At 28.1% G+C, this 14,088-nt stretch overlaps 1 protein-coding gene across 1 annotated transcript; it reads right to left on the bottom strand.

Moving 5' to 3' along the window:
• Positions 1 to 5,641: 5,641 nt before the first annotated feature.
• Positions 5,642 to 11,521, bottom strand: LOC137830479 (uncharacterized). The gene is made up of 6 exons (XM_068637851.1): positions 11,198 to 11,521; positions 10,325 to 10,515; positions 10,183 to 10,228; positions 8,793 to 8,875; positions 8,585 to 8,701; positions 5,642 to 5,911 (listed from the first exon to the last, which is right to left on the bottom strand). The coding sequence occupies exons 1-6, from the start codon at positions 11,376 to 11,378 to the stop codon at positions 5,840 to 5,842; spliced, it is 690 nt and encodes a 229-aa protein (XP_068493952.1). The 5' UTR covers positions 11,379 to 11,521; the 3' UTR covers positions 5,642 to 5,839.
• Positions 11,522 to 14,088: the final 2,567 nt, after the last annotated feature.

Below are 14,088 nucleotides of genomic sequence, written 5' to 3'. Positions count from 1 at the left end.
AAGAAACCTTTCCCCCTAAAGCTCAACATGACTTGAATCCAACAACTCAGTTTAATAATGTGATTAAAGCTCTTACTCATAAATTAGCTGTTAGAACCATTGGAGACATACATTTTCATACTCTTCCCAAAGGCCCTGTTCCACCTTCTGGACCTTCACATAAGTGCAGTACTCCACCTTGTGATAGAACCATTCAAAACATACATTTCCATACTCTTCCCAAAGGACCTGTTCCACCTTCCGGACCTTCACATAAGTGCAGTACACCACCTTGTGATAGAACCATTAACAACCTACATTTTCATACTCTTCCCAAAGGGCCCGTTCCACCCTCTGGACCTTCACATAAGTGCAGTACTCCACCTTGTAATAGAAACATTAACAACATACATTTCCATACTCTTCCCAAAGGACCTGTTCCACCTTCTGGACCTTCACACAAGTGCAGTAGTCCACCTTGTAATAGAAACATTAACAACGTACATTTTCATACTCTTCCCAAAGGGCCCGTTCCACCATCTGGACCTTCACATAAGTGCAGCACTCCACCTTGTGGAAATAAATTAAAATAATTGCCTATTAGAGTGACATTGTTGCACTAACTCAATGTGCTATTGTGTCTTTTTATTTGAAAGAGTGAGTGTAACTATTTGTAATAAATTAATTCAATAATGTCAATATTAAATAATTTAATATTTTCTAAGCAATTTCACACATGAATAAGTCGCTCCTTGGTTTTATTATGCATTATTTGTTATATTAAATTGATTTTATATAGTATGTAGTATCCAAAATTTGGAATAAGGAGAAGAGATATAATTTGAAAGTACTAGAAGGTTTATATATAGATTTTTTATATATGTTGACTAGTGGTAAACTTTTCAATTCTAAGATCAAATTAAAATAAAAACATAATTTTTATTTATTTTTGTATCTTATAAAAGTTTAAGTATATGCATATATCAATATTCTATCAATATTCTAAAAAGTAGAGTATGATGTGTTAATAAATTAATTAAAGAGGAATCACAACAAGAAAGAGAGGAGGGAGTTCAAACTTTGATAAAGACTTCAAGAAGTCATGACTCACAAGCAAGCACAAGAAAGTTAAATGAAGAACTCAATATAAGGCTAGTTTATTTGATCGTCACCACTAACAAATTTCTCCATTGTTGTTTTGGTAGCAGAGTTGTGACAGATGTTAATTGTTATGACTAACGTCGTGCCTGATAATATGTGATTATGTTATTATTATTATTATTATTATTATATTAGGGAAAAACATGGATGTTATGGTGTTTGTATAAATAATATCATTATATTATAAATTTATAGTAGTTATATTTTTTTCAATTAGTATGATAAATTTATAAATGTTATTATAATTTGTAACATGTATTGTACGAGGGAGGTAGGAGGTAGGAACGACTCAAAAGCTATATTTTTTTAAATGGAATTAATTATTATTGAAAACATTGATTTAGATTTAATGAATAAATTTATTTTTAACTAAGTGTTAATTAATAATACTAATAATAATTAAAGAAATAAAATAATAATTATTATTATTACTAGCGGGAACACAGGCACTCACATGCTTGTGTATCCGCATTTTCATTTTTACTATTTATATATTCATATAATTTTAATAAATATTAAATTATATGAGAAGATATGTAAATTATATAAATGCACCATTGATAATAGTTTTATTAAGATTTTATGTTAATTTTTTTATATTTTTATTTTATTGTTTTTAATATTAAATTTTGATTTAACTTGGGTGTAATCTTGAACTTTGTAAGGTTATCAAGATTAAAATTAAGATTTAAAAAAAATGGATCAGCCAACAATGTCAAAACATAATGCAAATGGTTGAATGTTGGAAGTTGTAGAATCTATCACCATATCAATTTAATTCACATCTCCCATGGCAAAGAAGTTGAAAAAAATAAAATAATAAACTAAATACAAATTACCAAACTTCCAACTTATGTAATATCTAATAGATCAAACCACCAGTAGACAAAAAAACTTTGCCCGCAAAGCTGGGCTTAGGATTCATACAAAAATATACAAAAAAATTAAGAAAGCAATAGAAATAAAAATGTTCAAATCCTATAATAATGAGACACGTCCATGCTTCGAACGCTTTGGGAATTGCGAGAAAGAGGAAGCAATGGTGATTGTTGTTGTACAGTGGTGATTGAAGAGGGGCTAAGATGGGTTAGAGTAGGAAAAGAACATGGAGCGTGAAGGTAGAGGGTTCAAAATGTGTCAAAATTTATGAGCATTTTTTTTTTCTTTGGATGCAACGCCTGAAACTACTCCTTATAAGGAAGTGGAAGAAAGTGGTAACCGTTCAACTACTCTTATAAGGGAGTGGATGTAACTGGTGAAAATTACTCCTTCGTAAGAAAGTGAATGTAAATGGTGACGTTGAAAACTACTGAAGAAAGTGGTAATAATCAAATTGTTCACGTTGGTCACTACTCACATTTCCTAATATTTATTTCTCTCTCATAAAACAGACACTCCCTCTCATTATCCAATTAATTTTCAAAATAAATTATCTATTTCAATTCAGTTGCTCCATTTATTTCAAATATTTTATTAAATTTATTTCTCTCTCATACAACAGACACTCTCTCATTATGCAATTAATTTTCAAAATAAATTATCTCTTTCAATTCATAATCACTCATTCACCTTTCTTTCAATTCAAAACGTTCATCCACCTCTCTTTCAATTCATAACTATTTCTCCACATCTCTTTCAATTCAAAACCGTTTTTCCACCTCTCTTTCAATTTAAAACTGCCCCACGTATACCAAATATTGTAGAAAAAAATAAGAAAGGGCACAATGACCATACTACAATAATAAAATTAAATATTAATATAAGGATAAAATGGGAAAAAATTAAGAGCAGTTAAGAGGGAATAAGAAATGACACCATGACCATAATACAATAATAAAATTAAATATTAATATAAAGATAAAATAGAAAAAAAATTTAAGAGCAGTTAAGAGGGGAATCCCCTATATATTATCATATTTTATGTCTTTATACTTTACAAAATCTGGAGTCTTTATTTTTTTATAATTTTAGTTCTTTAATTTTTTAATTATCTTTAACTTTTAAATTTTGAATTTCCTTTTATGTAATTTTGATCCTTACTTTTTAATTCTTCGTAGCTTTACTTAGTTTTGAATTTTAAAAATACGTTAAATTATGTAAAATTAAATTTAGGACCAAATTTCTCCTGCTAATAAATGATCTTTTAAATATATAAAAGTAATAATTTATTTTATTATAGCAATCAAATTAACTACATTCTTTTTATTTATTTCTCTTTCCTTTTTAATCTCTTTTCCATAATTCAAACAATCATATATTTTTCCTTTATTGTTTAATGATTAGAGATAAGTTGAAAGCTTGTATTATAATCATAATTATTAAGTTTACTTTAGATTTCCATTAATTATCAAGCAGAAGAAACAAATGATGGTGACCTACATGTGTAAAGCTGAATGATTTTAATGAATGATTTTAAGAATAACTAATCATAAATGGGTACAAATTATAAAGATATAAAGGTAAAATGAACCAAACAAACATATTTAATAAAATATACTTTAATACATTTTTTTTAAGTGAACACAAGGTATTAAGAAGGTTCTTTACATAAGTTATTTAAATAAATAATAATTTAATACACAATAAATGTATGGTATAGGTTGAGATGATCTTCAACTAAATTTTTCTTATGATCACAGTCTAATAAAAATTAGCATCTTTATCTACTAAGATAATTACATTTAATTATTGAGATATTGTAATACTAATAATGTGATAAAATAATTTAAAACAGATAATCAAAGTTTATTGAGATTACAAGTACATTAAATTCAATATAAACATTATTCATTAAATAAATAGAAAAATGTGTGGCTATTATTAAATAGAGTGGACAATTATTGTGACATGTGAAAAGGGCATTTTGCTAATTGAAAGATGACAAGGAGGGTAATCCCATGTGAGGACATTATTAAGGTCACAGGTGTTATCACTTTTCTCATACCAATGTAAGACAAATTGTCAAATAGTTTTTTTTTATCATTAATTTAATATGAAATATAAGATCACTTAAAAAATTTGTAAAAAATTGTATCCACCCTTCTTAATCGATTTCTAGATGAAACACAAATTTTAAGAATTTGAAGATTTATAAATTTTATAAATTTATTAAATTAATTAATTATACCAGAAACTTCTTTATCTAATTTAATCTGTTTGGTAAATTTTCAAATTTTCAAATTGATCTAATAATTAAATCTATTGATAGTTCTGTTTACATAATATGTGTGTAGATATAATTTGTTTCTAGTTATATATATATATATATATATATATATATATATATATATGTTTGATTTTACTTTTAAAATCTCAAATCTATGTTTACAAATAAATTTAAAATATATATTTACATAAGTTAATTACTTATTTTAATATATTTTAGATTATACAGTCTAAAATATATTTTAAAATTTTATAATCTAGTAATTAAAACATGAACATTTTAAACTTTTGTAAAAACTCAAATGAAATAGAAATTAACTCAATTTTCTAACAAAGAAGGGGAAGCAGGGAACGATAAGATAGTTGTTTAAAATTCATAGGCCGAAGAGTGTCAAATCAAAAGAGTAATAGAAAACAAATAGGGTTTACTTCATGCAGTTAGTTGACTCAAGATTTTGAATTTCCTTTTACACTAAATTTTGTAATTTCAAAATATCTTTGATAGATCTCTTAAAATAATTTTAAAAAAATAAAGTTACATTTAATATTTAAAAATATACATTTAATCAATAGAATAATAGAGATAATTATATTACTATTTACTAATTTTTACCCATTGAGTTAGATTTTAAACTCAGAACCCGTGATCCAACCCAAAAGAGATTGGACTGAGTTAGAATCAACCTAATCTGTATTGGACTTCTCTCCATATGTTTTTTTTTTACCTCCATAATTATTTTTTATTCCAAAAATATCCTTATGTAATATTCTAAATTATGGCATTTTTCAAATTTATAATTAGCTTCTGAATTATGTAATTCAGAAATCTTTTTTCAAATACATAATTAGCTTCCAGATTACATAATCTGGAAGTCTTTTCTAATATAAGATTAACTTTTAGATTATGTAATTCATAAGTCTTTTTTCAGATTCAAATATGTAATCTGAAAAGCTACTCTCAAATTCAGACTTCCAGATTATATAATCTGAAATTCCATTTTTTAAAAATATATTCTAGATTACATAATCCATAAGTTATATCTGAATCTAAGATTAGCTTCTGAATTATATAATCCGAAATATTGTATAATTTTCTTAAATTACTTCTGAATTTTATAAATTTATGAAGGTGACACAAGGATAAAAAGATATTTTCACGTTTTGTATGGAGGGAGACAATAACATATGGGTGCAGGGATAAGCAGTCCTATTGGTTAGATTGAATAGTTGGATTATTTGACCCAATAAACATCCCTTTTATGAGCATAGCAACATGAACTAGCAAAAGGTCCCAAAGGATAAATTTCTTTCCGCAAAAAAAATTTCACATACAGAATTCATGAATCTTTCAAAATCCATTTAATCATTGAGATTGCATTACAAACAACAGCGTCTCTAAACAAAAAGAAATGTTCATTCAGCTACTAACCAAGAATTCAATAATACATATGCTACAAGCGATGTTTCTAGAACCTATTCACTATACAGAGCAATTTAAGGGCAGCGCCAGTGGCAATTGCTATGACCCATGATTTCAGATTTCACCTGTTCCAAGAGGTTGCCTTGAGGTATCACCAGTGGCCCAAGCTTGATAATCTTTCACAAGCTGCTTGAGAAAAATATATAACAAACAAATCAAATTCATAAATTGTTCAGTATATAAAATATGAATAAGATTATATGGACCAAGCAGTTCATTATTCAACCATAAACTATAGCTACTGCTACTTCAGTCAACAAACCAATCTCATTTTATTTGAATCTATATTTATAAAGAACCAACAAAATCTTTAAATGTTAAAAACACAATTTGGTTATATAACAGTAACACCATAAATAATTAGGATATGCTATTGTATACCAACTTGCTTTTCAGAAGTACTTTATAAGTTATAACTTCAATTTTCCTGAAATATACCCAAGATGAAACTAGCTAAAATATTCTTTCTAAAATTAAGACGGTGTATATTCAGAAATCCTTACAGGATTTACTAACATACACCCATTTGTCTTTTAGGAAAATTTTATCAAGTTATAGCTTTTTGTTGGAAGCCACCTTAATTAAAAGTCACTCCTAGCTCATCTTAGTTGTGGTCTCTAAAGTTGTCTTAATTGTAGCCTCAAGAATGGTAGTTCATCCCACGGTTGACTAATGATATGTCTAAATAGAATATGTAAATGAGCTGTAAATCTTGCGTTACAAGTTAATTATGTATGACTGAGAAAGTTCAAATCTCAAATTATAAGACTGTTATTTTTAAAATACATTTAAGATATAGATTATTAAAATATTCTTTCTAAAAGTCAAATACGTGTATGATAGTAATCTTTAAATTACTTGCCTTGATTTTATATAATTCCATTGATAAAAACAATAAGTTAGTTAGTAACTAAAAGGGGAAGTCAGGTACACTCAAGAACAAAAGAAAGATGTATCAAACAACACAGGGAAACTAATAGTTGCAGTGATAGCAAAGTAAAATCTGAAAAATATGAAAATCTGGTTGGAACTTCATATGCATGTAGAAAACAAATAGGAAGCAGAAAGACAGAAAAAAGTTTGAAAACGAGGTTGAAATGCCAAGCTTTCTGTCATCAACATTAGGCCTTGTTTCAGTACAGCAGGAGTCCACTTAGGAAAGAAAAATAAGAATGTATGATATGATAGGTTGCTAATAGTACCAGTTAGGAAACAATCTGCAAAATATGAATTCAGTTTTGCGAAAGTAATAGCGATGATAGACAATCTATATCTTCAGCATTTTTAGAATAAACAACCAGATTTTATATGTTGTTATAACCAGGTGCACAACAAACAGAGAACAGTAAATAGACAGAATTAAACACGGTTCTGATACAGCCCATGACTCAGGTGATGTGCCGGTTATTTGGCAGGACACAGATAGGCCCAAGATGTAGAAGGTTTACACTAGGAGAAATGAGAGTAAGGCAAACGAAGAGTCTGCTAGACGTGTAGGATGAGCTCTCAGTTGGTTATGTCTGTTATTAAAAAACTGTCAGTTTGTGATGTCAGTTAGAAGGAATATTCAGGGGGTTGGAATATCATAAAGGACGGGAAGTAATAGGTAAAAGGGGGAACTGTAAATTGTATAGAGCCTTAAAGATGGACGGAGAATTTTCTCTGAGAAGATACATGCTCTGGAAATTGTGTACTATTCTGTGCTGTCTTTCAATTTCTTGTGAAATTTTTTTCTGGTTTCCTAACAGTTCAACATACAACACAATGGTGGGCTCACGCTCCTGAGACAAAATAGAGAAAAATATAAAATAATTGAAGAAAAATACAAATAGCCACAAATCTTGTGTGAGAGATTTACAACACACTGCAATCATTGAATCTATCCTTCCTTTCAATCACAATTCCTAAAAAAAGATTGTGGTCTGGTCACACATCACAAACATTATGAGTTGGTCACATGTTGGGTCATCCCAAACCTAAAATAAAAGTCTTAAAATGTGTTTAAGCCTAACTCAACTTCACAAAACTGATTTATAAAGTGAGGTTTACACATAATTTGACCATATCTCTAGTTGATATGAGGTTCATCATACACTCTCTCATGCTGAGGACTAAATATCTCAAGCATAGGAATAGAGGGGGACCCGATAACGGGTGGTACAATAGGACCAATAAACCTCACTAGGATGGACTCTAATGTCACCTTAACAAGTGAACTTTAAGTCGAACTCAAAAGGTCCTAAAAAACCAAAAATGAAGAAAAAAAGCTACTAAACAACTCAAATTTTTAAGTTTTTGTATAGAGATAAATCTATTGGTGAACTATGGGACATGTAAAACATCCTTTTAATACAATAGATAATTCTAAAGTTATATTCTCGGATCCACATATGGGTAACTTGTCACCACTTGCTATTGTATTGAGTTATATTTTGGTCATTTTGACATACATAATTGAAGAACTAAGGAAATGGATTTGTGTGATCAATTACTCCTGAATCAAGAATCTAAACACCCTTTCACAAAGGGCCAATAGTATTGAATGTACTTTAAGGAGGCTTCTGCAACAAAAAATTTGATTTGGGACAAAGATTAGGCATTTCAAGTTCTGGGTCTATCTGTCAAGGATTGGGAAGCTCTGTTCAATTGGGTTGTATTGTGTTTTTTCTTATGTTAAGGAGGATCCGTATCCTCCCATATCCTTGTAATTCTTTCTTCTAATGAATTTCTTCTTTTATCCATAAGGGAAGAACATACCTTAAAAATAAAATTGGCATATAATACTAAGCTTTAACAAACCTGTGACATAAATCGGGGAAGCATAATCCTGAGTATTTGTTCAAGGACTTGAGTCCCAGCTGATTCAATTGCTTGCTTTGGTATTGCTAGGAAAGGAAATGGAATATCAATGCTTACCTGGATTCCACATAGCAATCCAAAAAGACACTTTAACTGGAATCCAACATATATAGAAGCACAAGAAAATGAAATAAACATAGAGTACTACCTCAATTAAAGTGTCTGATGTGAGTTGCTGCATCAAAGATTTATCAGCGTTACTATCACAGGATATCCGGTTAACCATTAGAGCTGCATTACCATATTAAAGTATTGAAAAGGTATTCCTGAAAGTAGCATAAACCAAACAGCATGACACCCTACATGTTTTCATATTGCTTTCCTCGACTACAAGAAACTTGCCTAGCTGCTGCTATAAATAAGGAAATATACATGTAGTTTCATAACTATCACAGTTACTGCTTCTAATGAATAGCCAGTAAGCTACAATCAAAAGCAGTACTGAGCAGAATAAGCATTGATCCACTTTCATACCAATTTAGTCATTCACAAGTTGTTTTTTCAAACAATTTGACAAACCACCACTTTCCAAGAAATCACATACATCTCAACTGATATAAACATGTTAAATCTGATCTTTCTTAGGCTATGTTTGAATAAACTTCCCCATAAACACTAATAGGAGTAAAAAATAAGAAAGAAAAATAAAATAATTATTTTATAAGCTAAAATTAGTTTATACAGATAAAATCGGCTCATGGAGAAGTAAACAAGATGAAACTTTTATAAATTAACTTATGGATAAACTAATTTTAACTTGTTGAAAAACTTATGACATTTTTCCTTCGTATTTTTTCATCCTGTAGGTGTTTAAATAGAACTTTATCTAAACAGGGCTTTAACAATTATGATGCATCTTCATACCATGCCCTCCGAATACTTTATAAAGAAACATTAAGTAGAAAAACAAATCCATGCCAGCCATTCAACACTTTCTTCATTTAAGAAGTATGAAGATGTTGTATATGCAAGGTTGTTGAGCTCGAAGTAAAATTGACTCGCATATTTGATTTATAAACTTTGATAATAGTTAACTAGTGCTAAAGAAGAAAAAACTTTGTACAAATGATATACAATACATAAAAATGTAAGTTCATAACGTAAAAATATTTCAGAAAGTAGCTAATAATTTCAAACTCCTTGACTACAGAGTTTATGCAAGTTTACACAAATTTAAAAGTTCATCCAAGTTTATTCAGAAAATAGTTTGATTGCAAACTAAATCATTTTCTCTAGTTAGGATCGTAACTTAAGAGTTAAGAGTTTCACAACCTTATCAGAATTCGTAATCATTTATTCTTAATGCACTCCCAAACGGAAATAAATAAAAAATCAAATTCTATCAGACATCATTTAGCATCCAGATTTAAATTGGGCTCCATGATTACAAGGGAGGCTGCAACATTGCAATTTGTAAGGTCTACAAAACACCTTCGCAGCTGCAGTTTCTGCTGTGTTTTCCCAAAATTTACAATCTTAACAACTACCACCACAACCTAACACTACACACATTCTGACATGCATTTAACAAAACTCACCATCAAACTTGTCGTTCTGTGCAGCAACCATGGGAGATCCCTCGAGCTGTCACCAACAGTCAAAGCAAATAATCAAAGACAACGAAAGAAACGAGCACAGTAGAAAACTAAATTCAACAACACATTCAAACAAGTTTGACACCTTGCAAGACAAGAGCTTGATGCAACATCCATCAGGCTGCTCTTCCACCTTAACCAACAACACTGGACAGACCTCAAACGCAAAAAACCTGAACCTATAAACGTAACACCGAAACGTGTTGTCATTTATCCGTTCAATCCTCTCCGCGTCCAACACCGAGTACTGACTCGCTGGTAACCGCATGTACTCAACTGCACACATCATAAAATTCAAAAAAATTACCACCTTTTCAAAATCAAACAAAAACATAGAAAATAAAAGAAAGAAAAAAACTCATCTAACTCCTTTCACTTAAAAACTATTTTTTTTAATCTTTATACATATAAGATCAATTTGGACAAACTTTTTCCAAAACAACTTTAGGAGCAGCTTTAGGAGAAGAAAAATTAAAATTAGTTTTTTCATAAGTTAATTTATAGAGGCATTGTCGTATATCTTTTCTAAATTCTTATTTTTAATTTAATTTGTGCATAATTTCTAAATTCTCATAAGCTTAAACCTAAGGAGAAACTCATTTAATTTTATTTCCTTCATATGTTAAGCATTTACGAAATATTTATCTAAACATACCCATTTTTACACATTCCAAGGTATATATTAGATGAGTTTTCCCCAAAAATCTTCCAGAGAAGAAAAAAATGAAATGAATTTCTTCACAGACTAAAATTATGGTAACATCTAGAAAATAAAAAACTTTTGCAAATTAGCTTAATTTAATTTTAATTAAGTTACAGTTATGGAGAAGTTACAGGCAAAACTCCATCGTCAAATATGTACTTAATCTATTTTGGTTTCTAGAGTTGAAAACTGCAGATACTAAAACAGATATAGAGTAATCAAAAGCATAATTGATTAACATTTGTCTAACATTACTTAGGGGGCGCTGCAATTGGCGAACCGAAACGGACTCTTTACGGCGACCTACGAAGCGAGCTTTCTGGGTCGGAGTTGCAGAAGCACGAAGCGAAGGGCGTGAAGATTTGAGATTCCATTGTTTGGTGGAAGGAAAGGAAATCGGAATGGAAGGAAGCAAGGAAGAAGAAGAAGAAGCCATTCACTGAACTGTAGAATACGTATATGGATAGATAGCACTGGGAACACTGCAGGAACAAGAAAACCAAAGACGTGGTCACAAAACGCCACCCAAGATTGCGTTTTGATGAAAAGCTGAATAACTCTTTTTTGTAAAAGTAAAACAACTTTTTTTAGTAACAACATAACAAGTTAAGGAAAAACACAGATACGGATACGGACGGTCACGACATGCATACGGATATTGAGATTTGTGTAATCTCTAAAGCACGGGATACGAATTTATATATTATATAATTTTGAATTATATAAATTAAAAATAAATATTTATGTGTAAAAGTATGTTTTAAATTTTTTTGGGAGCAGAAAGATATTTGTTATGACTGATTCAAAAGAATTTGCTCCTTATTTTTATAATCATAATAAAAATTTAGAAAATTATTGTATTTATATATTTTAAAATTGTGTTAGAACCGTGTTAAAATTTTCAAAAATTCAACAAATATTTTTTAAATTAAACACTTCACGTCGTACGAGTGTCGACACCGATACGTGTGTCCGACATGGATACGCTCATTTAAGAGAATTGTCCGAGCCTCATAGAGTAACACATTCACAAAAATACATATAATTTATAACACAAATATACGAATTTATATATTATATCATTATAAATTAGTAATAAATATTGATGTATATAAATATGTTTCTATTTTTTTAATAAAAAAATGTTTTTCATGGTTGATTCAAAATGATTTGTTCCTTAATTTTATAATCATAATAAAAAACTATACCATAAGTTTAAATTTTTATAAAATTAATGTACTCATTCTTTTTAAAATTGTGTTAGAACCATCTTAGAATTATCAAATATTCAAAAATATTTTTTGAATTTAACACTTCATTGATACGTGTCTTACGAGTATTGTACGAATGTTGTATGAGTGTCGTGTGTTTGACACACCATTTAAAAGACGTGTCCAAGTCTCATAGGTGATAAGTAAAACAAAAATTACCCAAAAATAAATAAAATAAAGAAGTCCATGAATTAGTTGAGTAATATTTCATTTGTTTAATTAAATTTTGGATTAAACTTGAGTATGAAGATTACATTTTTTTTAATTTGTGGCTAATTAATTAATTAATTAAAAATAATTATTTGTATAACTTTTAGAATTATTGTTATTATTATCTGTATTATTTGTTTTATGTCGTTGTTGCAAGGTAATCATAGTGAAAAAAAATATAGATTGGTGATATTTATTTGTGTAAGTAAAGGAATGCAGTTAGTAATAATGGGTGCAAGAAGAAAAAGGTTCCATGAATTTAAAAATCCAATTATTTGATTAAAAAGTTATACAATTAGTTAATTATTATTTTCATTTTAATATCCACTAATGTCCTCTCTCAACTTGCAATGTTAATTTTAATTAGAACAAAAAATTAATTTTACATTTTATTTTATAAGATTTTATTTTATATTTTCAATATGAAATATACATAGACTTTGCTTTGCTATGTCATAATTTATACTTAAATTATTGATTTAAATACTAGGTTCTTTTTGTCAACTCCACCAACTTTAAAAAAAATGTTGACTATTTAAATATATGTTTGTATTAAAATTAAACATTTATATTGTCCAGCAAGAAATTTAAAATAAATTAAATAAATAAAAACAACTGAAAATAAACTATAAAAAGAATTAAATTCTAATTAGATCATGTGAAACTAATACCAGATCTAACAACCGTTATCGTACTATCGGGTTTAAATAACCTATATAAATAAGTGGATCACCACCAAATTAATATATGAATTTAATAATATTTATTATCTATAATCATTGAATATTGAATACTTATCGGAGAAAATACATATTAATATATAATTAAATAATGCCAAATTTTTAAGAGACTTAACAATAGTGTTCATGTTATCGAGTTGAATATCTTATAAGTTCAAATCATTTTTATAAATAAGTAGATTGCCACCAAATTAATTATGTATTTAATAATATTTATTATTTATTATCCACAATTATATAATACTAAATATTGATTTAAGTATTGGAAAACTTTTTATAAATATGTCTCACTCCAAATCGAGAACAAGAATCCAAACCTAATAAAAAAAAATATGAAGAAAAAAAATATATTTCCACTCATTCAAAAACAATAACAAAGTAATAAGTTAAAAAAGTTTAAACTTTTCTAATGTCAAAGAAAAATATTAGTGAAAATATTAAGAAGATGAACGATTTTAAATTGCAAAAGTGGTTAATGTGTGTGACATTCTTAGGAAATAAAATTTGTAAAGAATAAAACACTTACAATAATGATCAATTACTCACATTGGTTAAGACAATTCACATAAAGTATAATAATTTTACATAATAATGATAATGTTATTTTTTATTTATAATATACTATAAATTTATATTGTTAAGATGAATGTGTAAATAATAATATTATTTCTTCAAATTTTAATATTAAATATAAATATATATAAATGAAAAAATAAGAAATGCGGATACATGCGCCCTGTGTTTCGCTAATAATCATAATAGTGTAATCTAATTTAAAAACAAACAACACCGTAATTTATCTTACTTATCATTATAAAAATATATAAATACAAAAGGAAATAAAATATTTTGTAATTCATAATATGCACATACATTAAATCTCTTTAAAATATAATAAAAAATACTGATTATTGTGATAAAAAAT

This window comes from Phaseolus vulgaris, chromosome 7, assembly GCF_000499845.2.
Source record: "Phaseolus vulgaris cultivar G19833 chromosome 7, P. vulgaris v2.0, whole genome shotgun sequence".
Classification (NCBI taxonomy): domain Eukaryota; kingdom Viridiplantae; phylum Streptophyta; class Magnoliopsida; order Fabales; family Fabaceae; genus Phaseolus; species Phaseolus vulgaris.
Note: the sequence above shows the minus strand (reverse complement) of the source record. Positions and strands in the feature narration are given on the sequence as shown.

Excerpts from the sequence above, each read along its gene's own strand:
- LOC137830479 (XM_068637851.1), bottom strand. The coding sequence starts at position 11,378 with ATGGCTTCTTCTTCTTCTTCCTTGCTTCCTTCCATTCCGATTTCCTTT. Across the intron at positions 10,229-10,324 it reads TCAAGCTCTTGTCTTGCAAG|CTCGAGGGATCTCCCATGGT; the intron begins GTGTCAAACTTG and ends TGTTGGTGACAG. Across the intron at positions 8,702-8,792 it reads CATCAGACACTTTAATTGAG|GTAAGCATTGATATTCCATT; the intron begins GTAGTACTCTAT and ends TGTGGAATCCAG.